Source organism: Ranitomeya variabilis, chromosome 1 (assembly GCF_051348905.1).
Source record: "Ranitomeya variabilis isolate aRanVar5 chromosome 1, aRanVar5.hap1, whole genome shotgun sequence".
In the NCBI taxonomy this organism is placed as follows: Eukaryota; Metazoa; Chordata; class Amphibia; order Anura; family Dendrobatidae; genus Ranitomeya; species Ranitomeya variabilis.
In genome coordinates this window covers 698,016,076-698,040,735 of record NC_135232.1, presented here as the reverse complement: position 1 = coordinate 698,040,735, position 24,660 = coordinate 698,016,076, and the positions used below count along the sequence as shown (strand labels likewise).

At 44.7% G+C, this 24,660-nt stretch overlaps 1 protein-coding gene across 1 annotated transcript in view; it reads right to left on the bottom strand.

Moving 5' to 3' along the window:
* LOC143817752 (uncharacterized) overlaps positions 1-24,437 on the bottom strand; it is a 46,754-nt gene extending 22,317 nt beyond the window's left edge. Inside the window, exons 1-2 of the mRNA XM_077299251.1 lie at positions 24,148-24,437; positions 6,491-7,019 (exon numbers count right to left, since the gene is read on the bottom strand). Of these exons, the coding sequence (XP_077155366.1) occupies positions 6,491-7,019; positions 24,148-24,400 (782 nt within the window). The 5' untranslated portion in view covers positions 24,401-24,437. The remainder of the gene's footprint in view (positions 1-6,490; positions 7,020-24,147) is intronic.
* Between the last annotated feature and the right edge of the window lie 223 nt (positions 24,438-24,660).

Sequence of the window (24,660 nt, the reverse complement as noted above, 5' to 3'; positions counted from 1 at the left end):
CAATGTATCACATCATGAATGTTGTATTACTGGCACAGTTCTCTGGCATCTATCTCTTGGAAAGAATTCCATGTTTTTTAATGTTTCCATGCAATAATATAAATTTATAAGACGGGGAAATTCCCAGCCCTCCAGAGACGTTGGGAAACTCCAAATCACAAAAAAAGTTTCATTTTCTGTTTGTACAGAAATAATCAGGCATTAATTACGGTAATTAGTTATTTAACTTTGAAATGCAAAGCACCCACATTGTGGGTGGACACGTACAGAAATGGATTCTCGTCTGAATACGGACTGAGAGCTTTGTGGAGAGCAGGACTTGATGCAGATGTAAGGCTACGTTCACGTTTGCGTTGTTGGGCGCAGCGTCATCGACGCATACCGACGCATGCGTCATGCGCCCCTATCTTTAACATGGGGGGGCGCATGGACATGCGCCGGTATGCGTTGTACTGCATTTTACGACGCATGCGTCATATAGACGCACAAGACAGGGCGCAGGGGACGCTACTTGTAGCGTTTTCGCTGCGCCGAAAGTCCCGATCTGTAGGATCTTATGACAACGCATGTGTCGCAAAACGCTGCGTTGTGTACATGCGTTGTTGGTTGCGTCGCGTCGCCAACGCTGCGCCCAACAACGCAAATGTGAACGTAGCCTATGGAGGTGACAGTGACCCTCGCGTGCTTCCTCTCTCCTGAACACTGAGCACATGTGTCACGTGCAGCACCCTGACAGTTATTCATGATCACTAATGCTAATGTAATGTGCGGTTCTCTAATGTTCATTAATGTGTGTCATGTATTGTGATATGATGCATTTGTTATATACTTTGTGTAAGCTTAGGGACAGTAAAAGACCATAGGGGGCACATTAGAGATAGAGAATCGGATAGATAAGAGTATTAAGGTACCGTTACACTAAACGATTTACCAACGATCACGACCAGCGATACGACCTGGCCGTGATCGTTGGTAAGTCGTTGTGTGGTCGCTGGAGAGCTGTCACACAGACAGCTCTCCAGCGACCAGCGATGCCGAAGTCCCCGGGTAATCAGGGTAAACATCGGGTTACTAAGTGCAGGGCCGCGCTTAGTAACCCAATGTTTACCCTGGTTACCATTGTAAATGTAAAAAAAAAAAACAGTACATACTTACATTCCGGTGTCTGTCACATCCCTCGCCGTCAGTGCCGGCCGTAAAGCACAGCACAGCGGTGACGTCACCACTGTGCTCTGCTTTTACTTTACAGCCGGCGCTCACAGTCAGTGCGGGAAGCTGACGGCGAGGAACGTGACAGACACCGGAATGTGAGTATGTACTGGTTGGTTTTTTTTACATTTACAATGGTAACCAGGGTAAACATCGGGTTACTAAGCGCGGCCCGATGTTTACCCTGGTTACAAGTGAACACATCGCTGGATCGGTGTCACACACACCGATCCAGCGATGACAGCGGGTGATTCAACGACGAAATAAAGTTCTGGACTTCTAGCTCCGACCAGCGATGTCACAGCAGGATCCTGATCGCTGCTGCGTGTCAAACACAACGAGATCGCTATCCAGGAAGCTGCAACATCACGGATCGCTGTCGTTCTCGTTCAAAAGTTGCTCAGTGTGACGGTACCCTTAGTTTAGGTACAGGCAGCAAGGAGTTAAGTAGATGGGAGGGGCACAGAGCAGAGCAGCACAGAGCAGGGAGATATAGGACAGACACTTCCTGGTTCTGTCAGACACCAGGGCAGTCTGCCCAAGGGGCAGAATGCATACAGTGAGACAGTTACAGTCTGTGGGGGATACGTCTGCAGATGGCACAGTACGGGGCCCCACGGCTGAAGAATAGTGCAGTTGGGCACCAGCTCAACAGGACCATTCCCAAGAAAGATCCGGGGTCTACGACCGGGGCGGGAGCAGCTGAGATGGCGTTCCCGACACCTTTCCCTATTGGAACCGGACAAGGGGCTGACAGGGAGCTGGTGATGCCGAAGGTACAGATGGGACATGAACTGTCCAAAGATGCTTCCCAGATGGCAGAGGAAATGACACCGCAGACAGGACAGAGTCTGGCTAGAGATACGGCCGTGAATGCCAATAGTAATTTGAAAGAAATGACAGAGATACTAGAGTCTGCTTGTATGACAAAGGAAGAGAAAGTACAGGAAACGTTGCCTTGTGCGAACTGTGCTGCTGATGTGAAGAATACATAAGAAGTTGTCTCTGTGTTTGAACTGTGCTGTCTGTGAGATGAATATGCTGCTGTCTAGTAAGGTTAAGCTGTTGGAAAAAGAGCTAATCTCTGAAGTGATTTGCAGAGCTCATGAATGCGGAGCCGGCATGGCAGCAGCTGAGGGGAATCTGACAGAGCCTATGAGTGTGCTGTGGAGCATGTTGCACAAGGGACTTTATTTATCTTTTCATGTACAAAGTGCTGGGGTGTTCACTGACTGTTGCTTAGTGAACTCGCCTATGACTACCACTCCGTGACACCTTGTTACACAGACATAACCTTATACACTGTGTTTTACTGCTAACAACCTCGACCTCGAGGGGTAGAAAATGTACACCTTGTAATTCAGCTTGAAGCCTCCCAGTCCTGATGCCAGGGCGGTAGCTATAATTGGTGCAGAGGTAGCAGCCCATCTGCTGTGATCATAGCCCAATGCTCTGTCTGCCACCAGTATTATAAATGGGGGCTTCTCACATTCTTATCAACATTTAGAACTGGAAAACTGAGAATTGGATTGACTAAAAAAATGCCCAGGAATGCCCTCATTGTTGTGCCTCTGCCTAATGCAAAACTTTTAAATGGGACCCCCAATTTTCATATGCTATTTACAACACTTATACTAATATTAATTTGGGGCTTCTAGGGAATGATTGCAAATGAAATATCATCCGTGATGGTAATTGCCAAAACATCTGTTCAAATAACAAATTGCTACTTTCTAAGTAGCAAAACTATAAACAAACCAATAGTTTAAAGGGAAATTCAAACCATTACTAGTAGATTGGGTCGACTGGTTGTGGCCATACCAATCACTAGAGTCAGACTTCAGTATCTGTACCCCATCAGTACATCTGTGGTGGGAGGCTTTGTGTGAAGCTCTATGAGAACGAGACAAGTGAGAATAGTAATAGACATACATTTAAGGCTGGTTACTCCTTTAATATGTGGCATGGTTCTATTCTGCACCACTAGCATTATATAGATTCAGAAAGAGACAATTAGCTAAGGTTTCTTTTGTGATATTATAGTACTACATGTGTCCTGGATGAGTATACATGTTATTCTAGTCTTGACCTGTGAATAACTCCTGGCTCCGATCACTTAAATGCAAGCATTTTTGTCCTAAAAAAAAAAACAATTTTGTAACACGGTTATATTCAAAATTTTGGACTAGTTCGTCTTCCACAGCCTCTATGCATCACAGAACATAGCTGACTGCAGACTGAGTTACCAGTAAAACCGTCAGCGAGCTTGTAAGACTGTACAGCCTTTAACTCTTCTTCTTCTAAGGAAATTAACTGGACTGTCCAGGACTTTAAAATTGATGACTTATCCTTACGATAGGTCATCAATGTCTGACCGGTGGGGTTGAGGCACCATCACCAATCAGTGATTCCCGATGCCGGCGATGAATCAAAGGGTGGATGTGCAGTACACGACTGCGGCCACTATGCAGTTGAAGGAACTGTGCTGTGCAACTCCGCAACTAAGCAGTCCAGGGCAGCATTGGGAACACCTGATCGGTGGGGGGGTGTCCCAGATGTAGCACTAACACCTATCAATAAACTATCTTAAGGATACAAACTAATCAAAAAAGGTAGAGGAAGAAAGGGGAAAACTCCCAGCACCGCAGATAATGGTAAAATAAAAAAATTAAAAAGTATGAAAGCAATAAAATCGTGGAAAAGGGGGGATGAGAGAGGTATTAGGGAAGGTGGTAGATGCGCATATGAACCTCACGCGTTTCAGGCGGACATGAGTCTGTATTTGACCTATGAATAAGGTCTCATGACAGTCGGAAACGCGTGAGGTCCATATGCGCTTCTACCCCCCTCATCTAACACCCCCCCCCCCCATTTTACCCCCTTTTCCATGATTTTATTGCTCTCATACTTTTTAATGGTGGAAATTTGTATTTTACCATTTTCTACGGTGTAGGTAGTTTTCCCCTTTCTTTCCCTCTCTTTTGTGATTGCTTCGTTGATTGCTCAAGGTTCACGGCCTGGAGGATTCCTTGCAAAGTTCTCCTTGATTTATGCATTATTGATGGCAGTGAAGCAGAAAGCTAAAAAAATTTTAATGATCAACTCAAAGTTCAACTTTCACTGTTCAGGAAAAGAAATATAAGGCTTACAGAGCCAGCTGTCAGATGAGCTGACTGATGGATTCACCGCTACCTCACTCTGAAATCTGCTATATGTACAGTGATACACAGAGGATATAGAATCCAAACACTCAAAAATTAGTATCAAAACTCAATAGCAAAATTGCTTTATGGCCAAAAATACAAGCATTTAAATAAAAAGAAAAAAGTCCCAAGATGTAAATGCAGGGAAAATGAAGGTGGGCTTACATATGACAATATTCCAGACTACCGGGGTTTTACAAGGTTAAGGATGTGATGGATGTTCCCATCAGTATGGAGGTGAGCATCTAGTGACGGGTCATAACTTACTTTGTCACTGCTTTTACCATGGTTAATCACAGTTTTGATTTTTCAGAAATTCGTGAATAAAGACGTTAATAAAGGGTAAACCCAGTATTTGTGAGATTAGGATGACTTTGTGTTTTATACGTAGTTTGTATACTGACTTCCAATATGAAATCTGGTTTGATCAACCGTAGATATTGTGCGAGAACGCTTTTTTATTTCCCACGAGGTACATCTGGGCGATATTTTATAATAAGCCTTTAGTCTCTGGCATATTTATTGCTTTGTAACATTAAGTCTCCAGCACATGACAGGAGCGGGTGTATGCAGCACCCGCAGATGAGTGTATGAAACATTTTTCGACTTCCATTCAGAAAAATTGTGCGATTTTTTTTTTTTCTAATTTCATCTGTGTGTTTGTTTTTTATATCTGTGTGGCGTCACTGTGCATACAACTACACTAAAACATGTACATGACCACATACAGTTTCCCAGGTTTATAACAGAAATCTATCCATAAAAGTCTGATGCCGCTCTGATGGTCTGTGTGGGATCCGATTTTTTTCACGCACCCATAGACTTGAATGTCCAAAACTCGTATGAAAGTAGCGCGTGCTGCGATTTATGCGATAAAGCTGAGGGTAAACGGATCACTGACCTGCCAGAATCAGGCAAAGAAGGTACGAAGCTGTGATCGGTCACAGAGCTGGTGACTGATCTGGAAAAACAGTCAACACATGCCTGGGACAAAGCTAGTGAGGTCAGACTCGATACAGCATAGCCATGATGTCCTGGTAACATCAGTTTCTTTAAAGGGGTATTCTCAAGTTTGAAGATTATCCCCTATCCAGGGATAGTAGATAACTTTCTGATTGCCAGGGCTTAGAATTGGTGTCAATTGATTTGCTTGCTTCATTCCATCAGCCGCAGCAGTGGTCTGTGGCCGCTGGAATGGGGGCGAGAGTACCACCTCTTACCTGACAACATCCATGGCTCTTCTTCTGATTAACTGTCCTGGTGCGATGTCCCATGAACATCATACCGCATGAATGATGATGACGTTGCACCAGATTGGCTAAACAAATGTAGAGCAATCAGGTAAGAGGCTGTGCGCCAATTCCTATTCCATCAGCAACAAACTATTGTCGTGGCTGATGGATTATAACGTGCAAATAAATTCACACCGACTATACTGGGGGTCCGAGCATTGGGCCCCTAGCAATACAGAGAACTGGGGCTCTGAATAGCCCAGTGTAAATGGATCAGTGGTCAATCATGAACACGGCTGTTCTATTCACTGACAATGGCAGCGCCGAAGATTACCGAGAACTGGCCTTGGCTAATCTTTGGCAATCCCAGTAGAATAGACGGAGTGTCAGTAAACCTGATTGATCTCCTCTCCATTTAGCTGGATCGCAGTACTTGAGATCATTGGGAACCCCAGTGATTGGAAATTTATTGCCCATCCTGCTGATAGGGAATAACTTTTGAACTTGAGAATGTAACTTTAAGTTACAACAGCCATAGCTTCTTACCAGCTGCTGTAACCCGATTGGGAAGCAGCTCTGTCGGGACCAAAAGAAGAGGAAAAGTAAGAAATCTGCAGACTCAGCTCTGCTCACCACAGTTTTCCTCCACTTCTATAACGGAATAGCTTTTTTGGAGACATAAATAAGTGTGATGCGTGAATGTATTTGTGATGTGTAACGTGTAGGAAAGAGCATGTCTTGCATGTCTTTTTGGAAGAAATCAGATGTTTTCCTAATCCTGGATTTACCCTTCAACATGGCATATTAAAATACTTAACAAGTCTGTTTTACCAATATGTACCGCACCTTCTATGCTCCTTATGAGCCCATTTGAACAGCAGCACGTGATCTTCATATTTTAGTTTCTTATCGACCAAAGATGTGAGTTGTTTAAATAACTCAACGTGTAGGCACTTCAAGTGCGACGCAGTTAGGAAATCTGGAAAATGTTCAAGTCTCAATATAATCTCTGACAGATTCTTTTCAAGTTCCTCCAGATATTGGTCCAGGCCACTTTCGAGTTCCAGTTTTGCATTGTGCTTCTTAATATCATTTTCAAAAAGACTCTCTACGTGAATGACCCACATTTGTGGGCTCCAGTCAGGACTTTTGTTGCATTGTTGCTGCTTTGCCCATTGAATACATTGAGAGATGGACTGAAGAGTCACAGTCTGATTGGAATCCCCATCGAGGGCCAGAGTCAAGCATCTCCACATCTCCTGGGCTACGGCCTCATACAACTCGCTGCCGTCACATTTTTCATTTTGCTCCACATCATGAATGAGTAAACAGGCATTGTAGTATTCTTGTTTCCTTATCAGACTGTTCAAATGTTCTGTAAGAGTAAGATACAAGCAATGAGAAGAGATTTATCCCCCACAATGTATATCGTGCACCTACACATGGAGGGGCAGAAGCAGGGGTGGATTAAGGGTAGCCAGGGCCCCGGGCTGTTCAGACACTGTGGGCCCCCCGGTCATGTGACGGGGGGTCACGTGACGGGGGTCATGTGACGGGGGGGTCATGTGACCGGGGGTCATGTGACGGGGGGGGGGGGGGTCATATTATACCCGAACCAGATTATTCCAGAAAAATGGCCGGGCCCTACTCTACTGTAACCTATTAAATATTTGTTAAAATCTGCAATATAATTTAGGTATATTTTGACCAATAATATCACATACAAGGAACAAATACCACCGCGCCATGACCAGACCACAAATTACAAACACAGTGATCGAATAATATCACATACAAGGAACAAATACCACCGCACCATGTCAAGACCACATATTACCACCACTTGGTGACCAAATAGCACATTGAAGGGACAAATACCACAACACCATTTCCAGACCACATATTACCACCACATAGTGACTGAATACTACAATACTGATCAGTAATAATAAAAAAAACCCCACAATACTATCACCATAAGTGCCAGTATTCACAGGAGATCTATACTTAGTATGCAGTGTCTGTGTAGAGGTAATACAGAGATCACTGGTGACATTATACACAGGAGCTCTGTATATAGTGTATAGGTAATACAGTGATCACTGGTGACATTGTACACAGGACCTCTGTATATAGTATAGTGTATAGTGTCAATGTATAGGTAACACTGACTCACCAATGACGTCTCTAGGTGAAGTCCTTCATCTTTCATCCAGCACAGACCGCCATCATTTCTTCCAGCCAGGACTCGTTTCTGCAGGAAATAACACAGTTATCTCGAGCTCTGCTTGCAGAACACATTACTTAATTTTTCACAACTTCTACATTACACATGGAGAAAAAAAGGCGATATAGAGTCACTCTGCACAGTAACAGGACCGCCCCCCCATTTAAAACAGTATACTCAAAAAATAAAATAACTACATCACTGCAGTAATAATATCCCTTAATTAGCCCCTATGGTAATAATATTCCCCACCCTGGCCCCGTGTGTCTCATTCCTGGCTCCTGCCATATGTTCTCCCATCCTGCACTCATGAGTATCCATTCTACCCCATGTGATCTCCCCATCCTGCCCCATCTGTCTCCATCGTATTCTCCTGCCCCATGATCCAATCCTGCCCCATGTCTTTCATTCTGCCCCGTGTCTACATTCTGCCCATGCCTCCAGTCCTGCCCCCAGTGTGTCCAGCAATCTGCCCCAGTGTGTCCAGCATATTAACCCCAGTGTGTCCAGCAATCTGCCCCAGTATGTCCAGCATATTGCCCCAGTAACCAGCAATCTGCCCCAGTGTGTCCAGCATTGCCCCCAGACAGTGTCTCCAGCAATCTGCCCCAGTGTCTGACTCCAGCATATTGCCCCCAGACAGTGTGTTCAACAATCTGCCCCAGTATGTCCAGCAAATTGCCCCAGTGTGTCCAGCATATTACCACCAGTGTGTCCTGCAATCTGCCCCAGTATGTCCAATTGTCCAGCATTGCCCCCAGTGTGTCCAGCAATCTGCCCCATTGTCTCCAGCATATTACCCCGTGTGTCCAGCAATCTGCCCCAGTATGTCCAGCAATCTGCCCCAGTGTCTCTAGCATTGCCCCAGTGTCTCCAGCAATCTGCCCCAGTGTGTCCTCCAGCATTGCCCCAGTGTCTCCAGCAATCTGCCCCAGTGTGTCCTCCAGCATTGCCCCAGTGTGTCCAGCAATCTGCCCCAGTGTGTCCTCGAGCATTGCCCCAGTGTGTCCAGCAATCTGCCCCAGTGTCTCCAGCATTGCCCCAGTGTCTCCAGCATTGCCCCAGTGTTTCCAGCAATCTGCCCCAGTGTCTGCAGCAATCTGCCCCAGTGTCTCCAGCAATCTGCCCCAGTGTCTCCAGCATTGCCCCAGTGTCTACAGCAATCTGCCCCAGTGTCTACAGCAATCTGCCCTAGTGTCTACAGCAATCTGGCCCAGTGTCTACAGCAATCTGCCCCAGTGTCTACAGCATTGCCGCAGTGTCTCCAGCATTGCCCCAGTGTCTCCAGCAATCTGCCCCAGTGTCTCCAGCAATCTGCCCCAGTGTCTCCAGCAATCTGCCCCAGTGTCTCCAGCAATCTGCCCCAGTGTCTCCAGCATTGCCCCCAGTGTGTCCAGCAATCTGCCCCAGTGTTTACAGCAATCTGCCCCAGTGTCTACAGCAATCTGCTCGTGTCTACAGCAATCTGCCCCAGTGTCTACAGCATTGCCCCAGTGTCTACAGCAATCTGCCCCAGTGTCTACAGCAATCTGCCCCAGTGTCTACAGCAATCTGCTCCAGTGTCTACAGCATTGCCCCAGTGTCTACAGCAATCTGCCCCAGTGTCTCCAGCAATCTGCCCCAGTGTCTCCAGCAATCTGCCCCAGTGTCTCCAGCATTGCCCCCAGTGTCTCCAGCAATCTGCCCCAGTGTCTCCAGCAATCTGCCCCAGTGTCTCCAGCAATCTGCCCCAGTGTCTCCAGCAATCTGCCCCAGTGTCTCCAGCAATCTACCCCAGTGTCTCCAGCAATCTGCCCCAGTGTCTCCAGCATTGCCCCAGTGTCTCCAGCATTGCCCCAGTGTCTCCAGCAATCTGCCCTAGTGTCTCCAGCAATCTGCCCCAGTGTCTCCAGCAATCTGCCCCAGTGTCTCCAGCAATCTGCCCCAGTGTGTCCTCCAGCATTGCCCCAGTGTCTCCAGCATTGCCCCCAGTGTGTCCAGCAATCTGCCCCAGTGTCTACAGCAATCTGCCCCAGTGTCTCCAGCAATCTGCCCCAGTGTCTCCAGCATTGCCCCAGTGTCTACAGCATTGCCCCCAATGTGTCCACAGTCCACCGTTAACTTATAAAAAAAAAACGAAAAAAAAACAAAAAACAGTCTCCTCACCTTACCAGCGCTCCACGCGGCGAGCTCCCTCCAGCAGCGCACACTCGCCGGCGACTGACAATGACGTCAGACGCCGGCGACGTGTGCGCTGCGGCCGACTTCAGCTGCCAGCCTCCAATTGGCTGGCTGGCGGCTGTTGTTAACTATTGAGGTGCGGGCGCGCGCACGCACGTCAATAGGAAAGCGCCGCAGCGCCGGAAGGGGCCCGGTGAGCAGATGAGAAGGGGCCCGATGCGGACCCCCTCTCTCTGCCCACCGGGTCCGGCGGGCGGGGCACATAAATGCCGGCGGGCCGGGCATTCAGTCACACTCCGGCGGATTATCAGAGGGTCAATCTGCGGTGGCCCAGGGCCCCCCCAAGCCACTGGGCCCTGGGCTACCGCCCATATTGACCCTCTGATAATCCGCCCCTGGGCAGAAGTGATCTGACCACCAGAACTGGAAAATCAACTGTAGAAAGTTAATGGGAATAAAATTTGCATATTTGTGTTGTTGTATTTTTAAAATATAAAACTTATTTCCAGGCAACTAGTTACATAAAGTGCAGTGGAGTATGTGATAGGGCAGAAAATGGTCTATAGGTAAAATAAAAGATAAATCAGACGTCCAGTCTACTGCCACACTAAGAATTTCAAGGTTATTATCCAAACAGTGAGAAATCAGTGTTACTACTCTAAAGTGGCATCACTATGTGCGATTCCTTTGTGTTTGACATTGATGTGGGAACTATTCTAATGCTTTTTACCTCATAATGTGACATCGCTGCTTATAATCACTTTACTGTGTGACATCATTGTGTTTATTACCTCTGTATTGTGACATTACTGTGTGTATTATCCCTGTACTGTGACATCACTATGTGTATTATCCCTGTACTGTGACATCACTGTGCGTATTATCCCTGCACTGTGACATCACTGTGTTTTATCTCTGTGCTGTGACATCACTGTTTATAATTGTTTATAATCACTTTACTGTGACGTTGTGTTTATTACCTCTGTATTGTGACAATATTATGTATATTATCCCTGTGCTATGACAACACAGTGTGTATTATCCTTGTGCTATGCCATCATTGTTTATTATCCCTGTAACTATGACATCGCTGTGTGTATTACTGTACTGTGACATCACGGTGTGCATTACGCCTGTACTATTACATCACTGTGTGCATTATCCCTTTACTGTGACATCACTGTGTGTATTATCCCTGTACTGTGACATCACTGTGTGTATTCTCTCTGTACTGTGACATCACTGTGTGTATTATCCCTGTACTGTGACATCACTGTGTTTTATCCCTGTGCTGTGACATCACTGTTTATAATCACTTTACTGTGAAAACATTGTGTTTATTACCTCTGTATTGTGACATCATTATGTCTATTGTCCCAGTGCTATGGCATCACTGTGTGTATTATCCTTGTGCTATGCCATCATTGTTTATTATCCCTGTAACTGTGACATTGCTGTGGTATTACTGTACTGTGACATCACTGCGTGCATTAACCCTGTACTATTACATCACTGTGTGTATTGTCCTAGTGCTGTGACATCACTGTGTGTATTATCCTTGTGCTATGACATCATTGTTTATTATGCCTGCAACTGTGACATCGCTGTGTGTATTACTGTACTGTAACATCACTGTGTGCATTATCCCTGTACTGTGACATCACTGTGTGTATTGTCCTTGTGCTGTGACATCACTGTGCGTATTGTCCCCATGCTGTGATATCATTGTGTGTATTATCGCTGTGCTGTGACATCACTATGTGTATTGTCCCTGTGCTGTGATATCACTGTAAGTATTACCCCTACTGTGACATCACTGTGTGTATTATCCCTGTGGTGTGGCATCACTGTGTTCATTATCTCTGCACTGTGACGTCACTGTGTGTATTATCCGTGTGCTATCACATCATTGTTTATTATCTCTGTACTGTGACATCACTGTGTGTATTGTCCCTGTGCTGTGACATCACTATGTTTATTATCCCTGTCAAGAAAATAGGCAAATTGAAGCTACTTAGCGCATAAATTGGCCAATTCATGTGTGCCCAGCAGCCAATGAGAAGGCGATCCTCTTTGCTGGGAACCTATCCTAATGTGATTTCTCTCCTGGGCTGATAGCCTACATTTATATGACTAGGTAGGATCCTGCCGTGATTAAAACCGCCAGAGGCTGATGGTTGGAGTGCTCGATGTTATTTATTATCCATGTATTGTCACATCACAAGGTTTGTTCTCGTTTTGTGACAACCCTTTGTGAAATATCCCTGTACTGTATATTGATGTGATCATGCTCACAGTGCTATGACATCACAGTGGATGACCTCAGCATTGCTGTACATCTAAATACATTGAAGGGAATGCAGCTCTGAAATATTTGCTGCAACCTCTTCATTTTCCTTATCAGTTATGGATGCAGAGGTTCGAGGCCCATCTGATCATAAAGTGGTGGAATATCCTATAGCCTTTATTACCCTTTATGCAATTGTAAGGAGGAAGACCGGGTGGCGGGTACCTGCATCATGCCGGGTCCGGAACTGCTGAGGCTGCGTACCATGTTGCCCGGGGGGGAAGTACAGGGGACCAGACAGGCCCATGACCCGGGTAGAGGGGGTGAGGCTAAGCCTGGCAGTGAGGAGATAGCGCGCGAAGGAGCAGTCAGCTTCCCGCCGTCAGGGAAAGTGCAGCAGGGTGTGCAGCGCGCTCCACACCTAGCACAGCAGAGCCGAGACGTGCCGCAACCAGGCTTACCCGAACGCTCCAGCGGGGCAGTGATAGAGGAGAGTGCCGGGCGCCCGGATAAACATTGGGCAGTGCTCGTGCGGAGAAGTGTGGGCCATTACAGGACACTGACGTGCGGTTCCCTTTACTGGCCAGCACGCATCAGCTCTTTCTTGATACAGCGACTCCTGCAGCTTCCTTCACTTTGGCTGCCCGGGCTTATGGACTAGGGGCTCAGCGGGTAAAACCTGAGACCGCCCATTGCCGCCAGAAGCCAGACCGTTGACAGAGGACCCCATCTCAAGACTCTACGCCGGCCGTTGCTGATACCACAACCCCCATCGGACTGTATATCAAGGAGAACCAGTGGGAGTGCTGCTTAAACCTCAGACTGTCGCATTAATCCTTGTTCTCCCTTTAATTCTTGTTTACTGTTTATTAACTCCCTGCAAGGAGATTACTTTCATCTTTACTGTTAAATTAAATAATATTGTTATACCGCATTGCTCTGCAATCCCTGTGTACTGCATCTCAGCACCTGCTTACACACTGCTTAGTATAGTTTTTATTCAGGCACATGTCATAGTTGGGTAAAATAATAGTGGCACCACTTGCTAATGGTTTCCCAAGATTCACAGAAGACCTTTTATCCAACTCATCCTAAAAAGTCCATGTAAAATCCTCGTTTTTTGGCACAGTTTTTGTGCACGGGTGTTTTTTTTGGGAGGGGAATCATTGTATAGGAAAACTCTTTAGCAGCAAGTGAAAGGCATCCAAAAATTCTATCTTTTGCAGGGCCTCTCAGGCCAATTAATGTGCCACATCTTAAGGGCCAGACAAATCCTTGGAGTTTAAACAGCAATGACTTCTTCATCCTTTAAAAGAGGTTGTCACCTTTCAGAAAATACCAGTCTCTTGAGACAGTTTGATATGTAAAAATTGACAGCACTATACTCACCTTCCCCAGGTCCAGTGCGGAGTTTCCACCATTGTAGCATTTACAAGAGATAACTTGCTGATGGGACCCGGCCATCAGACACCCAGCGATCCTAAAAATGCAGCTCTCCAGCCTTGTCCTGCATAGAGCAGTTTCCACCTCCCTCATTGTCTATGGAACCGATGGAAATAGCCCGAGTGCTGTGCTAGGCAGTCCCATAGACAGTGAAGGGAGCTGAGGCCGTACACTTATATCTCCACTCCATTCAGGATAGGCCTGCAGAGTCCTGAAGTCCTAACTGAAGCAAGATTTGGCAGTAGCAGGCACTGAGGTCTCCATTTTCTCATAAAGGAGCAATACTAAACACAGAATATCTTCATAACAAACCGCAAGATGTACAGTTCGACTTAAAAGGGCAAACCGCAAGTGCACAGTAACCATGTGATTCTGATGCAGCACAGGGGCCACAGTCGGCACCTGCCTGCAGAAGCGTTTTTTATACAGTTAGGTCCATATATATTTGGACAGAGACAACATTTTGCTAATTTTGGTTATAGACATTACCACAATGAATTCTAAACAAAACAATTTAGATGCAGTTGAAGTTCAGACTTTCAGCTTTCATTTGAGGGTATCCACATTAAAATTGGATGAAGGGTTTAGGAGTTTCAGCTCCTTAACATGTGCCACCCTGTTTTTAAAGGGACCAAAAGTAATTGGACAATTGACTCCAAGGCTATTTCATGGACAGGTGTGGGCGATCCCTTCGTTATGTCATTCTCAATTAAGCAGATAAAAGGCCTGGAGTTGATTTGAGGTGTGGTGCTTGCATTTGGAAGGTTTTGCTGTGAAGTAAACATGCGGTCCAAGGAGCTCTCCATTCAGGTGAAACAAGCCATCCTTAAGCTGCGAAAACAGAAAAAACCCATCCGAGAAATTGCTACAATATTAGGAGTGGCAAAATCTACAGTTTGGTACATCCTGAGAAAGAAAGAAAGCACTGGTGAACTCATCAATGCAAAAGACAACAGTGGTGGATGATCGCAGAATAATCTCCATGGTGAAGAGAAACCCCTTCACAACAGCCAACCAAGTGAAGAACACTCTCCAGGAGGTCGGCGCATCAATATCCAAATCTACCATAAAGAGAAGACTGCATGAAAGTAACTACAGAGGGTTCACTGCATGGTGCAAGCCACTCATAAGGATCAAGAATAAAAAGGCTAGACTGAACTTTGCTAAAAAACATCTAAAAAAGCCAGCACAGTTCTGGAAGAACATTCTTTGGACAGATGAAACCAAGATCAACCTCTACCAGAATGATGGAAAGAGTAAAGTATGGCGAAGGCGTGGTACAGCTCATGATCCGAAGCATACCACATCATCTGTAAAACACGGCGGAGGCAGTGTGATGGCTTGGGCATGCATGGCTGCCTGTGGCACTGGGTCACTAGTGTTTATTGATGATGAGACACAGGACTGAAGCAGCCGAATGAATTCTGAGGTATTCGGAGACATACTGTGTGCTCAGATCCAGCCAAATGCAGCAAAACTGATTGGCCGTCGTTTCATACTACAGATGGACAATGACCCAAAACATAAAGCCAAAGCAACCCAGGAGTTTATTAAAGCAAAGAAGTGGAATATTCTTGAATGGCCAAGTCAGTCACCTGATCTCAACCCAATTGAGCATGCATTTCACTTGTTAAAGACTAAACTTCAGACAGAAAGGCCCACAAACAAACAGCAACTGAAAACCACTGCAGTGAAGGCCTGGCAGAGCATCAAAAAGGGGGAAACACAGCGTCTGGTGATGTCAACGAGTTCAAGACTTCAGGCAGTCCTTGCCAACAAAGGGTTTTCAACCAAGTACTAGAAATGAACATTTTATTTAAAATTATTGAATCTGTCCAATTACTTTTGGTCCCTTTAAAAACAGGGTGGCACATGTTAAGGAGCTGAAACTCCTAAACCCTTCATCCAGTTTTAATGTGGATACCCTCAAATGAAAGCTGAAAGTCTGAACTTCAACTGCATCTGAATTGTTTTGTTTAAAATTAATTGTGGTAATGTCTATAACCAAAATTAGAAAAATGTTGTCTCTGTCCAAATATATATGGACCTAACTGTATTTAGTATGTGATGGTATTCATTATACAAACTAGGGGGTGGGTCACTGAGTGAGCAATGAACTGTCAGCAGTCTACATTATGAATATATAATCAGAGCCCCACGTACATGAACCCCGCCTTAGGGCACAAGAATCTCATTAACACAAAACTGAAAATGAAGATTAAGAAACAGCCACAAGACGGATTTCATTAACCAAAGTATCATTATAATCAGTGTCACGGTTCACACCGTGCTGCCAACACTGTGTCACGGATCCCAGCAGTATGTCAGGGATCCCGGGGAGGATATCTTTATCGTCCCCACTACTTACACCAATTTGTCATGAACCGGGGTTGTTTGATTGCCCCTGGTTCCTTCTGAAGGGGATTTATCTATATCCCACTTCCCAGTTCCGGTTTGGAACTTGCAGTTCTCTGGCGCCCCCCTTACCCTCAGGTCAGATTAGGTACTGCACCTAGGGTAATTAGTCACCAGAAAGGCTGCCTGCTAAATACTGGCTACTGGGCTCTCTGCAGCGTGGGCGATTTAACTACTCCCACTCAGGCAGGAACAATAATTATCAATGCCGCCGGTCGCTGTACAGTTTCCCAAACGCACAGAACAAAGTATGCTGCCACCAGCTCCGATTTTCCACCAAAGGTTTAACGGGTCCGGAGCCAACCCAAATCAGTAGCGTAATTCACCTCAGAGGATGCACAGTTCGTATAGAGCAAAAGAGACAAGCTAGCAATTAAATATTTTACTCCATAAAAAGTTAGGCAGTGTTTACAAAGTATAAAAAGATATTATAAAAGGAGACAATACATGCATACATTACAGATTACAAAATAAAATAAAATTAAGGGAAGAAAACACACTTACAGGTCATTCAGCTCATTTCAAATCAGCATGGCGGCCATGTGCCCAGGAGATACATCCAGGTGCATTAGCAGAGCTTGGCTGAGCTGATGTTAGCCCGCTTCCTGGACCAAAACTGACCCACTACTCAGCAGGCATAAAAGATATGCCTTCTTTCGTGACATCACTAAGTGGGCTGAGTAATGATATGCACTGCTATGCTAGTTATTTACCTTCTTAGAGTCTTCAGACAAAGGCATTCCAAGCCCAAGGGGAGGAGGGAACGAGTGGCTTTTCAGGATTGGTTGTCTGCAGTTTAAAAGCCACACCCTGCTCACACCTTAGTATCAAGTTGCCTGGTGTATAGTCATAGGGCTTTGTGTCTATACCAGCGATTGCAGTGGGGAGAGAAAGAATGGGGGGTCAACGCTGCAGTGTCTGTCTAGGACCATGGTCACATGTGCAAAAATCCCTCAGGCCATGGTATTTTACATTATCGTAACAATCAGTATAATGGTGCCGACCTGACACTGTGTGTAGGTTACTGTGCACAACCCTGCTGACAGGGCTTTAAGGTCAGGTGATCAAGCAATTGATCCTTTGTTTTTAAACCTGGTATTGATACTTTTGGACAGGTGCCAAGTCCTGCTGGAGAATAAAATTTCCATCTCCAAAAAACTTGTTGGCAGAGGGAAGCATGAAGTACTCTAAAATTTCCTGGTAGACGGCTGCGCTGACTTTGGTCTTGGTAAAACACAGTGGACCTACACCAGCAGATGACATGGCTCCCCAAGCCATCACTGATTGTGGAAACTTCACACTGGACCTCAAGCAGCTTGGATTGTGGCCTCTCCACTCTTCCTCCAGACTGTGGGACCTCGATTTCAAAATGAAATGCAAAATTTACATTCCTTGTGGAGTGTGTCAATGATTGCCTTCTGGACATCTCCATGATTGTGGAGCCTACCGAAACAGACTAAGGACCTATTTAAATGCTTAGGAAGCCTTTGCAGGTGTTTTTGTTAATTTTTTTAATTTACTGAGAAAATGCTTTTTGGGTTATTATTGGCTGTAAGCCATAATCATCAACATTAACAGAAATAAACACTTGAAAACTGACTATAATGACTCTATACTGAATAACATACGAGTTTCTCTTTTTGTATTGAAGAACTGAAATAAATTAACTTTTTGACGATTTTCTAATTTTGTGAGAAGCTCCTGTATTTTGTAACCTGGAGGCCATTGCCGATGAGGCAACTGGTTTCTGGCTATGAGTAACATTTGTAGCAGGTCAGAAAAACAGTCAAAAAGCAATGTGCTACCTAGCAAAGACGCTTGTCATGAAGTGGTTGAATAATTCTGTGATGCAGTAGTGAGTAAAAGTGTCGTTTTTGTAATGAATATGGAGAAGCCACTTGTTATATTGTTATATTAGTAGTGTTGAGCTAATGATATTGCTCTTGATTGATTTGTTTATTGTAAACAGCAGAACGTTTGTACATTTTGCCAATAAATTGAATATGAACTGGGGTTTAACCCCTTAACCCCTTCACCCCCAAGGGTGGTTTGCACGTTAATGACCGGGACAATTTTTACAATTCTGACCACTGTCCCTTTATGAGGTTATAACTCTGGAACGCTTCAACGGATCTTGGAGATTCTGACATTGTTTTCTCGTGACATATTGTACTTCATGATAGTTGTAAAATTTCTTCGATATAACTTGCATTTATTTGTGAAAAAAATGAATATTTGGCGAAAATTTTGAAAATTTCGCAATTTTCCAACTTTGAATTTTTATGCCCTTAAATCACAGACATATGTCACGCAAAATACTTAATAAGTAACATTTCCCACATGTCTACTTTACATTAGCACAATTTTGGAACCAAAATTTTTTTTTGTGACGGAGTTATAAGGGTTAAAAGTTGACCAGCAATTTCTCATTTTTACAACACCATTTTTTTTAGGGACCACATCTCATTTGAAGTCATTTTGAGGGGTCTATATGATAGAAAATACCCAAGTGTGACACCATTCTAAAAACTGCACCCCTCAAGGTACTCAAAAACACTTTCAAGAAGTTTATTAACCCTTCAGGTGTTTCACAGGAATTTTTGGAATGTTTAAATAAAAATTTAAATTTCACACAAAATTTATTTCAGCTCACAGGAGCTAACAGGAGAAAATAGACCCCAAAATTTGTTGTACAATTTGTCCTGAGTACGCTGATACCCCATATGTGGGGGTAAACCACTGTTTGGGCGCATGGCAGAGCTCGGAAGGAAAGGAGCGCCATTTGACTTTTCAATGCAAAATTGACTGGAATTGAGATGGGACGCCATGTTGCATTTGGAGAGCCCCTGATGTGCCTAAACATTGAAACCCCCCACAAGTGACACCATTTTGAAAAGTAGACCCCCTAAGGATCTTATCTAGATGTGTGGTGAGCACTTTGACCCAACAAGTGCTTCACAGAAGTTTATAATGCAGAGCCGTAAAAATAAAAAATCATATTTTTTCACAAAAATGATCTTTTCGCCCCCAATTTTTTATTTTCCCAAGGGTAAGAGAAGAAATTGGACCCCAAAAATTGTTGTGCAATTTGTCCTGAGTATGCTGATACCCCATATGTGGATGTAAACCATTGTTTGGGCGCAGGGCAGAGCTCGGAAGGGAAGGAGCGCCATTTGACTTTTCAATGCAAAATTGACTGGAATTGAGATGGGACGCCATGTTGCATTTGGAGAGCCCCTGATGTGCCTAAACATTGAAACCCCCCACAAGTGACACCATTTTGGAAAGTAGACCCCTTAAGGAACTTATCTAGATGTGTGTTGAGCACTTTGACCCAACAAGTGCTTCACAGAAGTTTATAATGCAGAGCCGTAAAAATAAAAAATCATATTTTTTCACAAAAATGATCTTTTCGCCCTCATTTTTTAATTTTCCCAAGGGTAAGAGAAGAAATTAGACCACAAAAGTTGTTGTGCAATTTGTCCTGAGTACGACGATACCCCATATGTGGGGGTAAACCACTGTTTGGGCGCATAGCAGAGCTCGGAAGGGAAGGAGCGCTATTTTACTTTTCAATGCAAAATTGAATGGAATTAAGATGAGATGCCATGTTGCGTTTGGAGAGCCCTTGATGTGCCTAAACATTAAAAACCCCCACAAGTGACACCATTTTGGAAAGTAGACCCCCTAAGGAACTTATCTAGATGTGTTTTGATAGCTTTGAACCCCCAAGTGTTTCACTACAGTTTATAACGCAGAGCCGTGAAAATAAAAATTCTTTTTTTTTTCACAAAAATGATTTTTAGCCCCCAGTTTTGTATTTTCACAAGGATATCAGGAATGGATAAATTGGACCCCAAACATTGATGTCCAATTTGTCCTGAGTACGCTGATACCCCATATGTGGGGGGGAACCACTGTTTGGGCGCATGACAGAGCTCGGAAGGGAAGGAGCGCCATTTGGAATGCAGACTTAAATGGATTGGTCTGCAGGCGTCACGTTGCATTTGCAGAGCCCCTGATGTACCCAAACAGTACAAACCCCCCACAAGTGACCCCATATTGGAAACTAGACCCCCAAGGAACTTATCTAGATGTGTTGTGAGAACTTTGAACCCCCAAGTGTTTCACTACAGTTTATAACGCAGAGCCGTGAAAATAAAAATTCTTTTTTTTTCCACAAAACTTATTTTTTGGCCCCCAGTTTTGTATTTTCACAAGGATAGCAGGATAAATTGGACCCCAAAAGATGATGTCCAATTTGTCCTGAGTATGCTGATACCCCATATGTTGGGGTAAACCCCTGTTGGGGCACACGGGAGAGCTCTGAAGGGAAGGAACACTGTTTTCCTTTTTCAACGCAGAATTGGCTGGAATTCAGATCGGATGCCATGTCCCGTTTGGAGAGCCCCTGATGTGCCTAAACAGTGGAAACCCCCCAATTATAACTGAAACCCTAATCCAAACACACCCCTTACCCTAATCCCAACAGTAACCCTACCCACTCCTCTAACCCAGACACACCCAACACTATTCCCAACCGTAAATGTAATCCAAACCCTAACCCTATCTTTAGCCCCAACCCTAACTGTAACCCCAACCCTAGCCCCAACCCTAGCCCTAACCCTAGCAATAACCCTAGCCCTATCACTAGCCCTAACACTAGCCGTAACAGTAGCCCTAACCCTAGCCCTAACCCTAGCCCTAACCCTAGCCCCAACCCTAGCCCTAACCCTAGCCCTAACCCTAACCCTAGCCCCAACCCTAGCCCTAACCCTAGCCCTAACCCTAACCCTAGCCCCAACCCTAGCCCTAACCCTAGCCCTAACCCTAGCCCTAACCCTAGCCCTAACCCTAGCCCTAACCCTAACCCTAGCCCTAACTCTAGTCCTAACTCTAGCCCTAACCCTAACCCTAATGGGAAAATGGAAATAAATATATTTTTTAATTTTTTTATTTTTCCCTATCTAAGGGGGTGATGAAGGGTGGTTTGATTTACTTTTATAGCGGGTTATTTAGCGGATTTTTATGATTGGCAGCTGTCACACACTGAAAGACGCTTTTCATTGCAAAAAATATTTTTTGCGTTACCACATTTTGAGAGCTGTAATTTTTCCATATTTGAGTCCACAGAGTCATGTGAGATCTTGTTTTTTGCGGGACGAGTTGACGTTTTTATTGGTAACATTTTCGGACACGTGACATTTTTTGATCGTTTTTTATTCCGATTTTTGTGAGGCAGAGTGATCAAAAACCAGCTATTCATGAATTTCTTTTGGGGGAGGCGTTTATATCGTTCCGCGTTTGGTAAAATTGATAAAGCAGTTTTATTCGTCGGGTCAGTACGATTACAGCGATATCTCATTTTTTTATGTTTTTTTATGTTTTGGCGCTTTTATACGATAAAAACTATTTTATAGAAAAAATAATTATTTTGGTATCACTTTATTCTCAGGACTATAACTTTTTTATTTTTTTGCTGATGATGCTGTTTGGTGGCTCGTTTTTTGCGGGACAAGATGACGTTTTCAGCGGTACCATGGTTATTTATATCAGACTTTTTGATCACGTGTTATTCCACTTTTTGTTCGGCGGTATGATAATAAAGCGTTGTTTTTTGCCTCGTTTTTTTTTTTTTTTCTTACGGTGTTTACTGAAGGGGTTAACTAGTGGGGCAGTTTTATAGGTTGGGTCGTTACGGACGCGGCGATACTAAATATGTGTACTTTTATTGTTTTTTTTTATTTTATTTAGCTAAAGAAATGTATTTATGGGAATAATATATATATTTTTTTCTTTATTTAGGATATTTTTTTTATTTTTTTTTTACACACATGTGGGGAATTTTTTTTTACTTTTTTACTTTGTCCCAGGGGGGGACATCACAGATCATTGATCTGGCAGTGTGCACAGCACTCTGCCAGATCTGCGATCTGCTGTGCAGGGCTGCAGGCTTACCAAGTGTCTGCTCTGAGCAGGCACTCGGTAAGCCACCTCCCTCCCTGCAGGACCCGGATGCCGCGGCCATCTTGGATCCGGGACCTGCGGCGAGGAGGGAGGTAGGAGACCCTCGGAGCAACGCGATCACATCGCGTTGCTCCGGGGGTCTCAGGGAAGCCCGCAGGGAGCCCCCTCCCTGCGCAATGCTTCCCTATACCGCCGGTACACCGCAATCATGTTTGATCGCGGTGTGCCGGGGGTTAATGTGTCGGGGGCGGTCCGTGACCGCTCCTGGCACATAGTGCCGGATGTCAGCTGCGATATATGCAGCTGACACCCGGCCGCGATCGGCCGCGCTCCCCCCGTGAGCGCGGCCGATCGCGTATGACGTACTATCCCGTTGGTGGTCATACGGGCCCACCCCACCTCGACGGGATAGTACGTCAGATTTCAGAAAGGGGTTAACAACCAGGGGTATTTCAGTTTTTGAATTTCTATTTTTTGCTCCCCTCCTTTACAGAGCCATAACTTTTTTATTTTTCAGTCAATATGGCCATGTGAGGGCTTGTTTTTCGCGGGACAAGTTGTGCTTTTGAACAACACCATTGGTTTTAACATATCGTGTACTGAAAAATGGGGAAAACAATTCCAAGAGCGGTGACATTGCAATTCCACAGTTGTTTTTTTTACTATGTTCACTAAATGCTAAAACTGACCTGCCATTATGATTCTCCAGGTCATTACAAGTTCACAGACACCAAACATGTATAGATTCTTTTTTATTTAAAGGGAATCTGTCACCCCAAAATCGTATATGAGCTAAGGCCACCAGCATCAGGGGCTTATCTACAGCATTCTGCTACATCAGCCATCGCAGTTCCAGCTCTGCTACAACAGCCATCGCAGTTCCTGCTTTGCTACATTAGCCATCACAATTCCAGCTCTGCTACATCAGCCATCGCAATTCCAGCTCTGCTACATTAGCCATCACAGTTCCAGCTCTGCTACATTAGCCATCACAGTTCCAGCTCTGCTACATCAGCCATCGCAGTCACAGCTCTGCTACATCAGCCATCGCAGTTCCAGCTCTGCTACATTAGCCATCGCAGTTCCAGCTCTGCTACATTAGCCATCACAGTTCCAGCTCTGCTACAACAGCCGTCGCAGTTCCAGCTCTGCTACATTAGCCATCACAGTTCCAGCTCTGCTACATCAGCCATCACAGTCACAGCTCTGCTACATCAGCCATCGCAGTTCCAGCTCTGCTACATTAGCCATCGCAGTTCCAGCTCTGCTACATTAGCCATCACAGTTCCAGCTCTGCTACAACAGCCGTCGCAGTTCCAATTCTACTAATCAGTTATCAGTAGTCCAGCTCTGCTGCATCTTTCCATCACTTCTACAATCTGCACTCATCACCACCTCAGCTTGATTCAGCCATCCTGCTCCACCTGTACCACTTGTGCTTGTTGCTCAAGAACTGGTCATGTGGACCAGGAGCTTCAAGGAGCCACCTCACCAGGTGAGACATAACATCCACGCTGTCTAACCTCTTAGATGCCTTCAGACAATGCAGACTGCAACATCTAAGGTCTCCTTTCCATGTCCATGTTTCCGGTACATGTAGTATCTGATTTTTTCATTGATGTCACTTGTACCCATTATAACATATTGTGCTATTCACATCTTCATCATTTCTGGCAGTGCGGATGACAAGGGCCAACACAAGTCTATGGGTTTGTGAAAAACAAGTACAGCATACGGATGGAATCCGGGTATAGTCCGTGTGCAACTTTGCAAAGTATAGAAGAAGCTTTGTAATTTATTTCTTTACCATGCCAGAAAAATATTGTCTACACTGGATACAATTGTAACGATCCCTCAGCTGTTTGTGCAGAACTAGATCTTTAGGCTTTGCAGCCTCTGAATGTAAACTGGAGTTTTCTCATCCACTGACAGCAAGCGGAGATTTTGAAAATGGTTATAGGATTACAAAGTATATTTTTACAGATGATTAAAAAATAGACTTACCTTTTGATTTGCAATTTCCCTGAGGTTCAGAAACAAGATTCACTTTGTTTCTCAGTTTGACATAATTAGGGATGGGGATGTCAAATCTGAAACTTTCTTTAAATTTTTTCAGACAAGGGTTCTCCTTGTTCTGGCTTTTTTGAGGCAGTAGGGGGCCATTTTCAGGGTGAGATGTGTGAATGGTCTTGAGTTTACTCAGAACGCTCTTGATTGAGTTTTTCTTCTTGCCCATCTGCACAGTTGGATGAGGCATTTTTGATTTCCTGTGCAGACTGAAGCTGTGCCCCTGCCCTTGTGCCTGCCGGCTGTGACAGTCTGCTCGCCCGCCCGCAGGATCAGCTCCTCCTCTATTTACTTCTCTAACATACTAGGTAATCCCGAAATGAATTAACCACGCCTAGGAAATTTATAGTCTGTGACAACGACTTTGACCAGAAGGCAGAAAACGAAAAGACAAAATAAAGATGAACTTCCCACCTTGGTCTCAGTTCTTCCCCTAATGAAATACAACAT